The sequence below is a fragment of the Sphaerodactylus townsendi genome, linkage group LG06 (assembly GCF_021028975.2).
Source record: "Sphaerodactylus townsendi isolate TG3544 linkage group LG06, MPM_Stown_v2.3, whole genome shotgun sequence".
Lineage (NCBI taxonomy): Eukaryota > Metazoa > Chordata > Lepidosauria > Squamata > Sphaerodactylidae > Sphaerodactylus > Sphaerodactylus townsendi.
In genome coordinates, this window is record NC_059430.1 from 132,759,025 (window position 1) to 132,774,822 (window position 15,798).

The following is a 15,798-nucleotide window of genomic DNA, read 5'->3' on the forward strand; positions in this document are numbered from 1 at the left end:
GGTTGAGAATGGCCCGCCAGTCCCCGTTTTTCTTCGGGACTGTAAAAAAGTGTGAATAGTGACCTGAGCCTTTCTGCGAGATTGGGACTGGTTCTATGGTCTTTATGGTCAGAAGGTGTTCGACAGCTGCGTGGGTTCTGTTTGCCTTCTCTGGTCTGGAGCTGATTGGAGATTGAAGGAAATTGGAGGGAGGTAGACGGAAGAATTCTATGGTGTAACCAAGTGTTACAACCTCCCGAGACCATGCATCCACGTGGTCTCCTCTCCACTGAGCCCGAAAGTTGAGAAGGCGAGCACCCACTGGGAGTATGGCGGAGTCAGGATCTAGGGTTTGGTTCAGGTCCAGGGTTCTTGTCGAACTTGTTTTGGGTTCTGAAGTTACCTCTTCTACAAAAGGAGTTTCTGCTTGTCCAGGAAGAGGTTTGATTATCCTTGTGCGGACATTGAAAGAATTTTGGGGACCGAAAGTTATTTCTAGGCCACAAGGCAGACCCACTAGGGCGCACGTATCTGGGCATGGTCTTTTTGTGGTCCTTAGACTCTACTAAGATGTCATCTAACTCCTTGCCAAACAGTCTGCCCCCCTGGAATGAGTATGCAGCAACAATAGATTTAGATTGTTTATCGGCTTGCCAGGTCCTGAGCCAGGCGTTACATCTGGCTACCACATTGGTGGCCATGGATCGGGCTGACAGGACCAGTGCGTCCAGGGTAGCATCAGCGATGAATGATGCCGCTATTCTGACTCTTTCCAGACCGTCTCGGACCCCTCGGGCCTCTGGGGGAAGGAGTTCCATGATGCGTCCCAGCCATACTAAAATGGCTCGTGATACCATGGATGCTGGGGCGATGCTCATGATACCGTGGATGCTGGGGCGATGGCCTTCATGGCCAGGGCTCAGGATTCATGGGATCGTCTGAGAGCTGCCTCAGACCTTTTATCTAGAGGGTCTTTAAGGTTGCCCTCCCCATCTTTAGACACCAGTCCTGAAGATTGAATGGCCACAATAGGGGCGTCCACTAAGGGAACTTTAAGGAGGTCCTCTACAAATTCTGGCACTGCATATAATTTGCGGACATTAGATAGTATGTGTTTGTTGGAAGCGGGGGTGTCCCATTCTTTCATGATCTTTTTAATGAAATATTCCGGTAGAGGAAGAATAGATTTGGAGGGTTCATCCTGAGGGAAGAACGTCTTGCTACCCTTGGGACAGCCTTTGATGTTGGAAGTGGTGGCAGAAGTGGAGGGTTGACTAGCTTCCACTTCCTGTAGCTCTAAAGCCACCACAGTCTTGGAGATCAGGAATTGGAGATCTTCTGGATTAAAGCATTTAAATAACTGATCTGAGGAGGTCTCCATGACTTCGTGTCAGAGAAGCGCTCCAAGGTCCCAGGATCAGGCCCTATGCCATGGAGATCCTCTTCCCTTTCTGAGGGGGAAAGGAGCGTGCGCACCGGGGATCTAGGATAGCCCCTAGCTTGCCCGTGGCTCGAGGAGGTAAGAGCAGGTGCGTTGGAGGAAGGAAGTAGCCCTGGATCCCCTGCCTTTTAAATAGGCCTCTATGTGATCCTCAATGGCCTTTTGAAATGCGGAGGGAAACTCATTTGGAGGCCAGGCCTGTCCATCCCGGGGTGGGGCAGAGCGGGATAGCTGCCTTTCCCCATCCGAGGAACCCCCCCCCCTTCACCGGAGCGCACTTGCCTGTGGGATGAGGGAACGGACAATCTGGCGCCAACGCTGCTATCGCGTTGGGGCCGAAGAGAGGTCTCCGAAGCCTGATGTCCATCGGAGGCTTGGGAGGAGGTGCAGGATGGCGCTGCTCCCGGCGCCGTCCTTCCCTGCTTGGCCGGAGAATCCAAGCGGCCGTTGTCGTTGTCGCGCTTTTTCCCCGTCCGAGAGCGTTGTGCTGGCCGCGATAGAAGCGTCGTCGTGGGAGGCATGTTTGCTGCTGGACTTTTTGGCTTCTGCCACCCCCCACCCCCCCACCCCCGTGAAATGTCTCTCTGGGTGGAGAAAACTCTTTGTCCACCATCTTGGCGGGAAGAGAGAGGGAAAAAGGCGGGAAAGGAGGAGCGAGGGAATTAGAAGAAATCCCCAAGCCTCCTTGCAGAGAGCCCCGAGGAGGAGCAGGAGAAAGGCAGAAAGAGTATATTTCAGAAGAAAAATAAGGAAGAAGGAGAAAGAATTAGTAATAAGCTGAGGAGTCCAAAGGATCCGTGCGCTCCCTGTTCAGGCAGGAAATAGCACTGGGAAAGTAGAGTGAGTCCTAGCCTGAACAGGAAGTGACACGTTTGATCCTGCCTCCCTGAGAGGGGGCGGAAATCACCCACCGAGAAGGTCTCCGCCTCCAAGAGAAACAGAAGTGCTGGAGAAGAAAGACATTTCTCTTCTAGGAGCCACTGACAGGCATTAGCAACCGGGGGTGTGTATGTCTGTGTGTGTGTGTGTCTGTACAAAGCACCCCTTAGAGCCGTGGTGGCACTCCAGATGTTATGGACTACAATTCCCATCAGCCCCTGCCAGCATGGCAAATTGGCCATGCTGGCAGGGGCTAATGGGAATTGTAGTCCATAATTTCTGGAGTGCCAAAGGTTCGCCACCACTGCCTTAGAGCAGGGTCATCATTCCTCCAGGGGAAGAGCATCTCCTTATTTTTTTCTTGCACGCCTACATGCACGTACGGGCACACACCCGTACGTGTTCTGCACTTGCACAAAAATGGGTCCCCTGAGTTCTATAAATGGTGGAGGACGTTTGTATCCCGAGAGACAGAAGTTCAAAGCGATGAAGCCGGGAGACCTGGTGCGGAGAGGGCTTCTCAGGAAATGGCTGTCAGTGATTTGAAAAGGAGTTCACCTGTTTGGCATTCAGACAGACAGCTGTTCCTGCAGGCCGGTCTGCCGATCCCGCAGATGGTGTCCAAAGGCAAACGGCTCAGAACCCCGAGCCATTTTCAGGGCCTGCACATTTTCTACCTAGAGGGTTTCTTAAGTAGGACAACACTCATGTAAACAAATCCAAGGACTCCACCTGGGGATTGTCCATTGGCAAGTGGAGCAGGACAAACTAATGCAGAATTCCCAGAAATGCAAGAAATCCCACGGTTCCTCAGGACATGGTGCCCTGACAGTCTGCAATGTGATGATGATCATTTTTTTAGCACTCAAAAATACATGATGGGAAGTCAACAAATGTGCATATTCACCATTCCAGATTCGGAGGATGAGAGTGGTCCCCTGTTTAATTTCTGTTTGTGTGGCTGTTTTGGGTTTTGTTTTGTTTTTTACTGCCAGGCTAAAGCCTGCGCCTGCCCCCCTTCGTGCTCTCGGCTGCATTAGGGCACTTCGCTTCTGGCCCAGATCCAGGGCTGCATGTGAGCGCAGGCAGAATGTATGGAACTGGGGTGACTGGGGTGGCCAGCCTGCAAATGGCACCGGGAGAGCTCCCACAATTACAAATGACCTCGGTTCCCCTGGAGACAATAGCTGCTGGGGGAAGGGGCTGCATGGCATCATACTGCCACTGAGGCCCCTCCCCAAACATACCCCTGAGCAGACTCCCTGCCCCAAACGTCCCAGTCCAGAGTTGGCCGTCCTAGTTGTGACCCCCTCCCCCACCTGCCAGGTCAGCTCCCTACATCTTCCTGAGTTGTTCCTCCAGTTGGGCACCCAGACCCCCCCCCCCCCGCCCCACACGGATTAGCTAACTACGCAGCTTCCCAAGACAAATGTAGTTACAGGGAAATAATTGGAGCCCTAAACAGTGATAAATGATTCTGGAGCACAAGGAGGCCTGTCAGTCCGGGCAATTATCCTCCGGAGCTTCTGGAAGCCCAGCAGTCCTCCCAATATTTTATTTAGCAGAGTTTTTCCCCCAAGCAAACATGGAGCAGACTAATTGCACCAGACACAGGGGGTAGTCCTGAAGAACTGAGTCACGTTACTATAGCCTCCGAAACCTCCACACTGCCATAAAACGCCCCATCGCCTGGCCTGGAGGAACCTGCTACAGTCCTAAACTCTCAGGCACAGACTCTTGAAGGGAAAGGGAGGCGGCTTCCTCCCAAGGGAAGGGGGCTGGAAGGAGCAGGCTGACCGGGGGAGGTGGCCAGCCCACCAAGCAGCCACGGGAGTGGGGCCAGCCGAGCAAAGAAGTTGATTCCAAGGGAAAGAGCCAACCTCTCCACTGCAGATGCAGCCTCCTTCGGAGCAGGTCCCACTCCGGCAGCAGCCAGAGAACCTGGAGCTCTTTCCAATTCAGAGGGGTCACCTCGGAGCAGCTGAGCCTACAGTGACAACCCTGGAAATATTACAGTGTTAACATAGCAATCTGCAATGTTTCCAAGGACCTCCTACGGGGTTGATGTTCGGCAGGGATAAGAGGAAGGGAGGCGAGCTCCGCCCCTGCTGTTCCTTACAGGGCAGGGCTGCCCGCTCTGTGCAGGGACATTTGCAGAGATTTGAGGGTGGTCTCAGGGAAGGTGGAGTCTGGGGATAGGAGGGAGCTCAGCACAGATCCGGTTGCGCAGCACCTGCCGGATCTCTGGCCTCACCTGCAGGTTGGCAGCCCTGTTACGGGGAGACATATTCAAGAGTAGGAAACCAGGCCAGGCAGGAATTCTTGCAATTAGGTGTGGTTTTCATTTCCTTTTTACCGTTTCAGAACAGTGGGGAGGTAAGAGCAGAATGGCCAAAGTCAGGTAGCCAACCTCTAGGTGTGGCCCTGCAGGTCCCTCACAACAGAAATCAGCCTCCGTGGTGAAAATGGGTGCTCTGGGGGGTGGCTGGGGGCCGCGAGGGCCCTCTCCTCACATTTTTAAACAGTCACTGTCCTCCTGAGCCTCCACCCTGAGGCTTCTGGGAATGGCCCAGGCTGCAGCTGGCCCCCCTCAATTGCAAAGCTGTCATCGGAATGAGCCACAAGAGCAACTCCCCCCCCCCAACGCACAGATGAATGGGGCAGCCCCGCCCTCGTTTTCAGCAGGACCTCCTTGGCTCTTTCAAGCGAGGTCTGCAGAGCTTCCAGGATTATTCTGCAGACTGTTCCTCTGAGCTCCCTCCCCAAACCAGACCACCCCCAGGAGCCAGGCCAGAGCCGGCAACCCTACAGTTTTGGAGCCCTGGGTTTTAAGGCACTGGTGGACAATCAAATGCAGGCCAGGGGAGAGGATTCAGCTGAATCCAGTGTTTAACAACAGGGTTACCTGAGAGGAGCAGCTCCCTCTCGTGCAGCCACACCCCACGGTCTCTCTCTGTTGGGCAAATGCCAGACCCTGCAGTCCCCTCCCCCACCAAGAGGAGTCTGTGGCCCACGTCCCCTGGGACTAGCCCACGACAGCAGCACGTGTCAAACTGTCTGATTTGGGGCATCTGCAGGCCAGATGGGGGAGGAGGGCCGAGAGGCTGTCCAAACTGTGTCTTGGGCCCCAGGGCCTCCACGCAGCAGCCGCTGTCAGCAATTCATGCGCCTCTGCCGCCACCTCTGCTTCCCCCTTACCCAAATGTCCGCCAAGCTCCATTAGAAGCAGCAGTAATGCGAGACATGCTGCCAATGTCATTAGCACGCTGAAGGTGAGCCACGCCGGTCCGCTTGCATCCTATTAATTAGCGGTAGCAGCTCTGCCGCATTTCTGCATGCCGGATCATGCTGCTGGGCCTTTTCCTCCTCTCCCCCCCCCCCCCCCCCAGCCTTCAGGTGGCGCAGCTCAAAATGCAACCTCCGCCCAGGCAGCCGGCTCTGCAGCCGTGACACAGATCTCTGTGGCCCGCGTCAACCCTGTCTGTCGCTTGTGCGTTATCTGTAGGAGTCCCCGATGCATTTTCAGATCTTCCCCAAAGCCAGCCGTCTGGCTCAGGGCACAGCGGCGAGACTGTGTGTGATTTTATAACAGCCCAGATTAGCGGACTTTCAGGAGCCATAAAGCCAGCAGTGCAGCGCCCTAGGAAATTTGGTGTGCATACAATTAGGAGGAATCGGGATTGACAGCGCTGGCTTCGGTCGGCTTCCAATTGCTTTGGAATGGGAGGGGGCAGCCAGATGCTTCTAGTGGGCCCCCCTGCTCAGCAACAAACAGCCCAGATCCAAAGCCAGAGCACAACCCAGGGTTCCTGTTAAGCTTGACCGTCACAGATCAGGGGGGCTCGTCCAATGACCTGCTAAGAACAGCTTGGCTGGACCAGACAAAAGATGCCTTCCAAGCAAAGCATTTGTTCATCGTATTGTCGAAGGCTTTCACGGCCGGACTCAACTGGTCGTTGTGGGCTTTCTGGGCTGTGTGGCCGTGGTCTGGTAGATCTTGTTCCTAACTTTTTGCCTCCATCTGTGGCTGGCATCTTCAACAAGAAGGAAGAGACTGAGAATTAACAAAACTTGGCTACCAATACGTAAAAAACACCAGAATCAAAGGCCAAGGGCATGCTAGGTTCATGGTCAATAAACTCCACCCAGACACAGGATTTGCATTCACTAATACTGTTGTTACTGCAGGGGATGCAAATGTGAATACAAATATAAATGGGCTGAAACCCCCACCCGCAATACAATGCAGTCAACCACACCTTTGCATAGCAAGATCTACCCAAACACTTACTGATTGGTTCCCCACCCTGGGACATGGACAATATATTCCTTTCTCACAGGACACCTCTGAAGATGCAGCCACAGATGCAGGAGAAATGTTAGGAACAAGAGGAAGCCTAGAGGCGTGACAGACTCACTTGGAATTTGTACCCCTCTGATGGCTGATTAACAAATGAGAGAATCATATCTGAGGAAAATCATTCTCGAAAACAGCAGATTAACGCGTATTCCGTTCAATGGATCTTCATGATTCTCAAGACATCTATGAGAACCTGATGTTAAAAGGCTCCTAAAGTTACTGTTACCTTAAGAAAGACTGAAGATATTGGAATCGTTACCTTAAGAAGGACTTGAAACCTTGATATTGATTAACTTTGTATAGTATTATTGTTTGTTGTGTAATTGCACTTGAATCATATCGCATGTTATATATTAAGCTGTGTTTTATAAATAGCGGTTTGGTGCAACACGAATTCATTGTGGTTGTCATGTCATGACTAATGACCACTGACGCACCTCCTCATCTGTGAGCTTCTCTTGCCTTCCTCAAAAGTAATTTAAGTTCGTGACATGGAGCTTTCAGTGTGGAGCGCTCCTTCTCAGGAAAACTCTCCTTTGGCCACATAAACCCAATGCCTTTCCAATTCAATGAATTAACTGTCTGTTGTGGGTTTTCTGGGCTGTGCGGCCAATGTGTGGTAGTTGTTGCTCCTAATGCTTTGCCCAGAAAACCCAAAGCAGCCATTGATTCTGCCCATGACAGCCTTCGACAATCCATTGTATAATTAAATTGCAGAACTCCATCGTCCCACGCGTATCTGGTGGCAGGGAGTCCTGTAGATGAATAATGTACTTACCGTGGTAGCCAGTCCTGAACCTGCTGCCTGGACACAAAGCTGCCTCCAGTTCACCAGATCCACAGCTCCTCCTGCTCAGTCTGGCCACTCCCCACTGCCTGGGATGGTCCAGGGGCCGTCCTGGCTGAGAAAGACCTCCCCCAGTTCCTGTCCCCTGAGATTTTTCAGTGGGGTGTGTGTGTGTGTGTCAGGGACTGAACCTGGGAACTCCTGCATGCAAAGCTCCTACAAGAGCGATGCCAGCACTGAAGCAGGCTGGGAGATCCTGATTGGCGCCCTGGATGACCTCCCTATACTATGTAGATTACAGGGGGACTCGTTGTTTGCTCAATGGTAGAAGGAAAACACTTTGTGCATGCTCAAGGGCAGTCCCACCCTAATCTGCGCATTCCAAGGCTGTGAAAGTTTGATTCCAAATCTGCTGTGGTTTCTCTGCAAGAACATATGTGTTGAACTGGAAGAAGTTAATTCTGCCTCCCCCCCCCCCGCCCATTTTCTTTTCAAATCTTCCCCAATGCAGCTACCCTCAAGCAGTTCCTCCTGGTCTCCTTGACTGTGGCGACACTCCTGGGCATCCTCTGTGCCAACGAATCTCCTTCAGCCAGGTGCCGACATCTGCACGACCAGCTGCCTCTTTACAAGCTTCGAACAAAAGTTGGCAAAGAACTCCGGAGCAAATATGTATGTAGCACAGCCCTCGTCCCCTTGGTTTTGCTACAGGGCAAAAAGACCCCCGCCCGCCCAATCACCTGACATGATGCTTTATCGCAGTGGTGGTGAACCTATGGCACGGGTGCCAGAAGTGGCACTCAGAGCCCTCTCTGTGGGCACGCGCAAACAGAGTTGCCCCCATCCCCCCACACACATCTAGGCTGGCCTGGGTTGCTGGGCTCAATTATTAGCATTAAGACCTAGTTTTGGGGAAGCAGTGTAGGTAACCCTGTTAAACCCCACTGATTTTCATACGAAGAACTAAAGCGCGATCCTTTACCTGGGAGTAAGCTCGATTGCTGGCAATGGGGCTTGCTTCTGAGTTAACCCTCCTAGGATTGTGATTCACCCATTGGAAGAGTTGCACGGTTGCTTCAAAGCAAAGCAAAGCCACTGACTACCACCAAGCTTACTCCCGAGTAACACACGCCTTGGAGCCAAACATTTTTTTCTAAACTAAACCTCAGTAATCAGGTTAAATTGCCGTGTTGGCACTTTGCAATAAATAAGTGGGTTTTGAGTTGCAATTTGGGCACTCGGTCTCGAAAAGGTTCGCCATCACTGCTTTATTGCTTCTGGAGGGTGGTAGGATTGGGCGGGCGGGGGGGGGAGCACTTAAGCCCTTCCCTACTCACTGTTTTGCCACATAAATGTCCCCCAGCTGCTCCAGATGAAAGAAACTGGTCTCCCTGGTGGCCATGTCCACCCGACCTCAGCAGCCCGCTCTTCACAGGGGCCCCGGCTACAGATCTTTCTTTGCCAAAGAAAAGTTGTGCCGCCCCCAAGAAAGGAACTGGTCTGGAAAGCCAAGTTCTCACGCCTTCCTTTCGCTCAGCCACAGGCACACAGGAGGCAGGCGAGGACTCCTGAAAATGTATTTTTATAACTCGCAGCGAGCCAAACGGAGCTCTCTGAGGACCCATCAATAAAACACACTAAAAGAATTGCCATTGAAACGCAAGTAGAGCCCCCGAAGAGCTCCACAGGAGGCAGCCGGCAGAGTTGAGGGAGCTCAAGGCTTCCCCAGAGAGGGAGGCTCTCTCCCTCACACACCAGGTCTCAAAGGAGGCCCACCCGGCTGGGCCTGCATTGCAACGGCTGACTAGCTTGGGGCAGAGGCAAATCTCAGCCTCTGCAGGCCAAGCCACACCTGTTCAGTAGGCTGACCCCCTGGGAGAGCCACCCGAGCCCACACGCTCGGCACCCACGCTTTTGGGGACACCCAATGAAAGTGTGCCACCAGGCAATGCCAGAGCCTGCCTCTCGGGTCTGTTATAGGAATTCAGAGGTTACGGGGAAGAAGCGCTTGGAGGCCAAAGCAAAGGCCATCTGCTGCTGTCCTGAGAGTCTTCCAGGGCAGAATCAAGCAGAGAGGAGCAGCCTCTTCCGCAGCCTCCTACAGGGGTCCAGTAACTTTGCTCTCCCTTCTCTCCCCCCTCCCCAATTCAAGGAGAACCTGTTGAAGCAGCAGCCGTGGAAGAACTGTTCAGGCCCGCATCTCCAGCCCAGCTGGACCCTGAGCAATTTGATGGTAAGCAACTCTGGAACCAGCAGGCGCGCGGGGGGGGGGGGGGGGGACGTTTATTTCAGACCTTCCACAGAAGCTCTTCTGCTCACCCCCCTCCCACATCCGGGATCTCATGCTGCTTCTTGGGGAGGGAGCTCAGACGACGTGGCCTTTGACACAACTTCCACTTTCACGCGCAGTTTCTTGAATGACATGAGGTGTGCCCCCATCACAACACCTGCACAAATGTGGCTTAGCACACAAGGACAGAGAAAGGCACGTGGGGGCCACTGGCCAATGCTCTATCTGGCAGGCAGAAGCTCCCCAAAAAGCTCCCGTGGGACGGACGCATGCACCCCAGAGGAGCTCCTCCCCCGTCCCTCAAGGGGCTCCAGGCTCTCTCGGAAGCTTCTACACACCAAAGTAGAGCATTAGCTAGTGGGCCCCACCCCATTGAACAGTTCAGAAAGGCACTAGCGGCCACAGTGTGGGACGGGGGCTGCATCCAAGTCTCTTAGGGGCTTCAAAGGGGCTGGCTGGAAGCTAAAAGAACCAGCGTCCCACTCAGAGACCCCAAGAGTGGCTCTCAGGCTGACTGCCAGGGCAGATCTGTTGACTCCTCCAAGCACCTTTTTGATCAGTGGAGAACGGTTAGAATCCTGAAGGCTCAGATCCCTGCACAGAAGTTGGGTACCCGACTCAACTGGCAGGGTTCTCCGTCCACTCCTAGGAGGGGGTCCCTATTCTTTTTGAGCCCTCTAGAATTCTGGTGCAGTATGGTAGACACACCAGTGAACTCTCCAGTGGCCAGTACAAAAGCCCCAATTGGCCCCACGCATTTTCTAAAAGCACTTGGCGGGGCGGGGGGGGGGGCTGAAAGGGCACCATACAGGGGACTCCTCCTTGAGCCCCCTGTCCTGAAAGCAAAGGCTTGGCTGTGCCCTGCTTGGCGTGTGCGTGGGGGGTGGGGCCCCCTTGAAAAAGAGTCTGGTGACGCAGTTGGTTGATCTCAGTTCAGGCCTCCACAGAGAGGCTCAGTGTTTACGAGACAGGCAGTTCAGCACAACCCTTCGCCGGGGCACAAACACCGTATGACTGACTCCCTCCCAAATGTACTTCTGCCAGGGCTGGGACAAGCTGGAAGCCCTGGAGACGGTGGTGAACCTCTACACTAGAGTTCTGCAGAACTGCAGCCAGGACATGGCAGACAAGAAGATCTTTGAGCCGGTGCTGGAAACCTTGATACCCCTTGGACACGAGTTCCAGGCCTGTGTGAGTACAAATTGCCCGACAGACACATTCCTTTCTGGGAGAGACCAACTTCCCAAACCAAATGGCCTCCACAAGCAGATGGTCTGATGTGAGGTGTTGTGTGGGGCAGGGATGGTTCTCTGGGGAAGCCCCACAACACTAATTATGCCCCACCTTTGTCCCCAGTGCAGGGCCCTGCAACCTGCGGCTCTCCAGATGTTCATGAACTACAAATCCCATCAGCCCCTGCCAGCGTGGCCAATTGGCCATGGTGGCAGGGGCTGATGGGAATTATAGTCCCAATTGGCCATGGTGGCAGGGGCTGATGGGAATTATAGTCCATGAACATCTGGAGAGCTGCAGGTTGCAGACCCCTGCCCCAGTGGAATCCGAAGTGGCTTACACCCTGGGACATGGACAACATATACCCCACTAAACATTCCCTTCTCCCTGGACACGGTAACAGACTTCCCTTTGGGATACGCCTCTGAAGATGCTGGCCACAGATGCAGGCAAAAGATCCACCAGACCACAGCCACACAGCCCGGAAAACCCACCACAACCAACTGGCTTACATTCGTTCGCCTCTATTTTATTTTCACAACAACCCTGCAAAATAGGTTAGGCTTAGAGAATGTGACTGGCCCATGGTCATGCAACGAGCTCCTGTGGCAGAGCACAAATTTGAACCCAGGTCTCCCAGATATACTCTGACACCCTAACAACTGCACCACGCTGGCTCTCTCTGCACATGTTAAGCTAACAAATGGGACGGGACGGGAAGGATCACGGTGTGTGGTGTCCCCTCCTCCAGCACCAAACATTCTTGGGAAAAGGAAGTGTAAAGCAGTCTCTGTGTCTCTCTCCACCAGATCAGGAAGAAACCTGCAGGCCGCAATGAGTCAGAAAACCTCAGCACATTTAAGAAGGAGTTTCAGAAGTTTAAAGCCAGCAACGCAGAGGTGAGTAAACCACGAGAGAAGAAGGGCTGCTCCCATTTCACCCCAAGGAGTTGCAGCTGATGGGCAACGCAGCAGCCGGCACAGATGTCCCCACAGACAGTTTTCATATGCAAAGCTACAGAGTTCAGGGGGTGGCTGATCAGGCATAGGAGCTCATGGCCACAGGATATTATGTGACAGCCACTAACAAAAACAAACGTTGAGGGGACTGGATACATCCATGAATCATGGATCTTTGAGTGGCGGGATGTCCTGAGAATTGGGGGTAGAATCTGCATGTTGAGAGGCAGTCTACCTGCTGCCATAACCAAACAGCAAGAGGCTCCTCTTGCTCCCTGCCATACCCTGCTTGTGGAGGTTCCTAGGAGCAGGTTGACTGTCCTCTGATGGAGACAGCAGGCTGAGTTAAATCAAGCAGCGGCCCCAGACTGAAAAGCTTATTGTGTGCCATCTCTCTCCTCCTTAGCAATCTCCAAAGTGCCTCGAAGCAGCTGTTGGCCTGGATATCCACCGCCTATTGAAGACAGACATCAAGCACCCACCTCGCCTGATGTTCTAGCTACAGCCTGGCCTCGACTTTATGCCAGAGCCCTCACCCCCCCTTCCCCCCCCCACACACACTTACTTCTACATAACTAAGAAATGACACTTGTCACAATTAGATTCTGCCTTTCCAGTTTCTCTTCAAAGCTGGTGGGGAGGAAGCTGGACTCCCATTACAATTTTAACTCTGAAACTGTCTTAATGCCTCAGATGCTGGAGCGCTGCACACTGGCCCTCCACACTGGCCCTGAGGCTGTCGTTGTTGCGGGACTCTGAAGACTGGCCTTAGTGGTGCCTTCCGCCCCATAACCCCCAAGTGAGCGCTTGGGTGGAAGGGCTGTAGAGGGGTTGTGGCTGCAGGGGGCGCAGGGGACGGTGATGGGGTGTGTGTGTGTAAGATTTGGTGCAAAGCGTGCACCCAAAACATTTCTCGAGTCCCATTGGAACCTGAGCTCAGCCTTTTGAAAAATGGCAACTTGCTAGATTGTGATGAAATGCTATTACAACAGCAGTGTTTTATTTATGCAATTTATTTTAATTTTCTTGGGTCTGGAATTAACAAGTTCAAGAGGGAGGGAGGTTGAGAATCATTATTTAAAGTGGATTGTCTTCATAAATGTGTTATTTATTCATGTATCAGTGTCTGTTTGCCCGGAATGGCCATTATTTTTCCAATAGGAGATTGTTACTACCTTTTGCAGTGAACGAGCAAGGCTGCCCCCTGCTGGAACGATTCGTCTTTGCTCAAACCTCCACAGAGCAAAGAGAATCATGCTGGAGAAATTTAGAAGCTGCTTGGGTTTTAAATCCAAGCCGCTTCGAGGCAATCCTTTATGGATTGTCTGACAACACAGCAAGCAAAACACAATCTACTTTACTGCAGAGGAGACCAACTTAAAATGCTCTATAGAAACAGGGTTGAGGTTGCAGCAAATGTAGATGATTTTGTTAGGAGACTCGGAGAGGGTGGATGGATGGAGAAGGGGAAACTCTGCCTTGAAAAAAGAAGCGAAGGATTTAAGATGTTGTTTCTAACTTATTCCAAGTGAACACAATAGTCCATTTTGGAGGATTTCCTGTTCAACTCCACTGACTTCAGCAGGGCCTGGGCAGGAGATCTTCCAAAGTTGATCCTGCTCAGTAAATCCAGTGCCAAATAATCACTGAATTCTTCATACTTGGTTGCTAAAGTATTTCCATCATTTTTAATGTATTTTCCCATTGTTAACATGTTCTCAGGGGCCACAGCCAATCTGTTACTATTGTACCCTAATAATTATATTATTGCTATTTATTTTTTAACACTAAGCCCCAGAGGCTCCTGACAGTTTTGCTATTTTATAATGTACCAAAGACATTATTTTATTAAAGATGAAATGCCTCCTTACCTCTGTTTTGCTCTCTGCTTTGGGACGGTGGCTCCCCGGACTTTCTCACAATCACCAAGGGCTGGGAGGGGCACCTGGGTTCACCAAGTCCCACCCCCTTTTCCAAGCAGGGTCCTCCATTCACACTTGTAAAGACACACATGGAACAGGTGAGGCTAGAACTAGTTGTCCTCGTTGACTGAGGCAGGCAAATCCAGCCAGGGAAAATTTATTTTTATTTATTTATTGTTTCAGCTTTTATACCGCCCCATCCCCGAGGGGCTCTGGGCGGTGTACATCAAAGCATAAATAAAATGAATTACTAAAATCTTTAAAACAGCGGTACAAACAATAATGATAGCTATATAGAGGCGTCCGACCAACCCCACTTTAAGAATTCTCCCCAGGAAAAGGGAGGGAGGAGAGCGGCGAGTCATTTTAGATGGTGGCCTAGGTGGAAGGCCAACTGAAGGGTCCCAGGGCCTATAACCAATCAGGGTGGAGCAGGTGGGGGACAAGGTCCCTCACCAGCTCCTGCAAGACACACCCATGCCTACCTTAGTGGTGGGAAGTGCCCTCAAGTCGCAGATGACTTATGGCAACCCCTATTAGGCAAGAGGCAACCCAGGCAAAGAACGGTGTCCTCCGATCTCTTAACCACCAGGAGAGAACCAATTTGGGAATGTGACTCCGGACTCTGGGGGAGGAGAGGGGATCCCTGTCAGTCTTCAAGGTGCCCCAGGATTCCTGTGCCCAACAGTAGGTGGCCCTCATTCTGCTGAGAAGCAAATCTGTTACAGGCAGGGACTTTGCCCCAGAACTGGTCTTATCTGTCACAGGACTGGACAATGCCTAGCTTAAGAGAGTTCCCCTCTTTCACAAAACTGTGCAGTTTCCAGGATTTGCTTTCACGTTGTTAAGAGCAGCTACCAGACAGGCAGGCAAATCAGAATGTCAGAATGCCACCCCGCTGTCCTGAACCTCCTGGAATTATCCAGCTACACTTTCACAGCTCTGATTCCTTGAAAACAGTGCAAACTGACAGTCAGGTCTTGGGGGTCTTCCCGAGAGAGAGTCAGACACTGCTCACTCAGACAAGTCACTCATGCACACAGCAGACCCAAACAGACAGTATTCACAACACTCTCAAAAGCTGTAGAAGGCCGTGTGGCTGCTGCTGCTGCCTCTGTTCCAAATTACGGCTCGGTCGAAGGTCAGGTTTGTTTAGGAATCAGCTCCGTGAGCCGTCTATGGGCGCCTCTTGGCTGTGGAGACCAGGGAGAAATCTCCCAGGGTGCACCTTCCCAACTACCCAAGGGGGTAGCCCCCGGAAGCTTGCAGAAGCCCACGATCCCAGATGAGTCCCCAGAAAAACTGATAGGTCTGCCCAGGCAGGAACTACAATATCCCCAACAAGGAGATACTTAAAACCCTCCAGTGATGAAGAATCCACACGTTTGTGGGGCAGGAGGACAGTTAAACTGGCACGACATCCATGCAAGTTTAGCATTGTTGGATAGATTCTTGGAACACAATCTGACTGAGCCAAAATCCAGCCCTCGGTCCTTCGTTTTCAGATGAAGGTGGGGGGCGGGAACGTGAGGATGGCAGAGAGGGCAGTTCAGGTGCACCAGCAGCAGGATTCTGTCCCAGGTAGACACCTCTCCTGGACCCCCTTCCTGTGTGGCCATGTTGATGAGATCTAGATGCCTGCAACAACTTCCCAGCAAGATCCCCTCGTGTGTCGCTTCTGCTCGGGCGCTGCATGCATGGTCAGGCCAGGCCGGGTCTGAATACCACAGATCCAGCCCACCCCTTCTTGCCTGCAGCCCCCTGACTTCCCCTCCACCTCCGAGCCAGGAGGTCCCACCTCCAGCGCAGCGTTCCAGGTTCCTTTTCCACCCAAACAGCCACCAGCCCTGCCTGCCAACATAAAAGCCCGCTTAGAATTACTTCAACTTAATGTCAGCATTAATCACCCCGGAGCTAACGACGCGTTGATGGGATTAGTAATTTTTTT

At 52.4% G+C, this 15,798-nt stretch overlaps 1 protein-coding gene across 1 annotated transcript; it reads left to right on the forward strand.

Annotated features, from left to right (window-relative positions):
- Positions 1-2,719: 2,719 nt before the first annotated feature.
- Positions 2,720-12,681, forward strand: LOC125435570. The gene is made up of 8 exons (XM_048501763.1): positions 2,720-2,803; positions 5,377-5,571; positions 5,728-5,800; positions 7,958-8,118; positions 9,599-9,679; positions 10,781-10,927; positions 11,779-11,868; positions 12,335-12,681. The coding sequence occupies exons 1-8, from the start codon at positions 2,720-2,722 to the stop codon at positions 12,425-12,427; spliced, it is 924 nt and encodes a 307-aa protein (XP_048357720.1). The 3' UTR covers positions 12,428-12,681.
- Positions 12,682-15,798: the final 3,117 nt, after the last annotated feature.

What these genes read in the sequence shown, in the direction of transcription:
- LOC125435570 (XM_048501763.1), top strand. Translation starts at nt 2,720, where the DNA reads ATGGGTCCCCTGAGTTCTATAAATGGTGGAGGACGTTTGTATCCCGAG. An exon ending in AAGAACTCCGGAGCAAATAT is followed by an intron (nt 8,119 to 9,598) that starts GTATGTAGCACA and finishes CCCCAATTCAAG; the next exon opens with GAGAACCTGTTGAAGCAGCA. An exon ending in GGACCCTGAGCAATTTGATG is followed by an intron (nt 9,680 to 10,780) that starts GTAAGCAACTCT and finishes TACTTCTGCCAG; the next exon opens with GGCTGGGACAAGCTGGAAGC.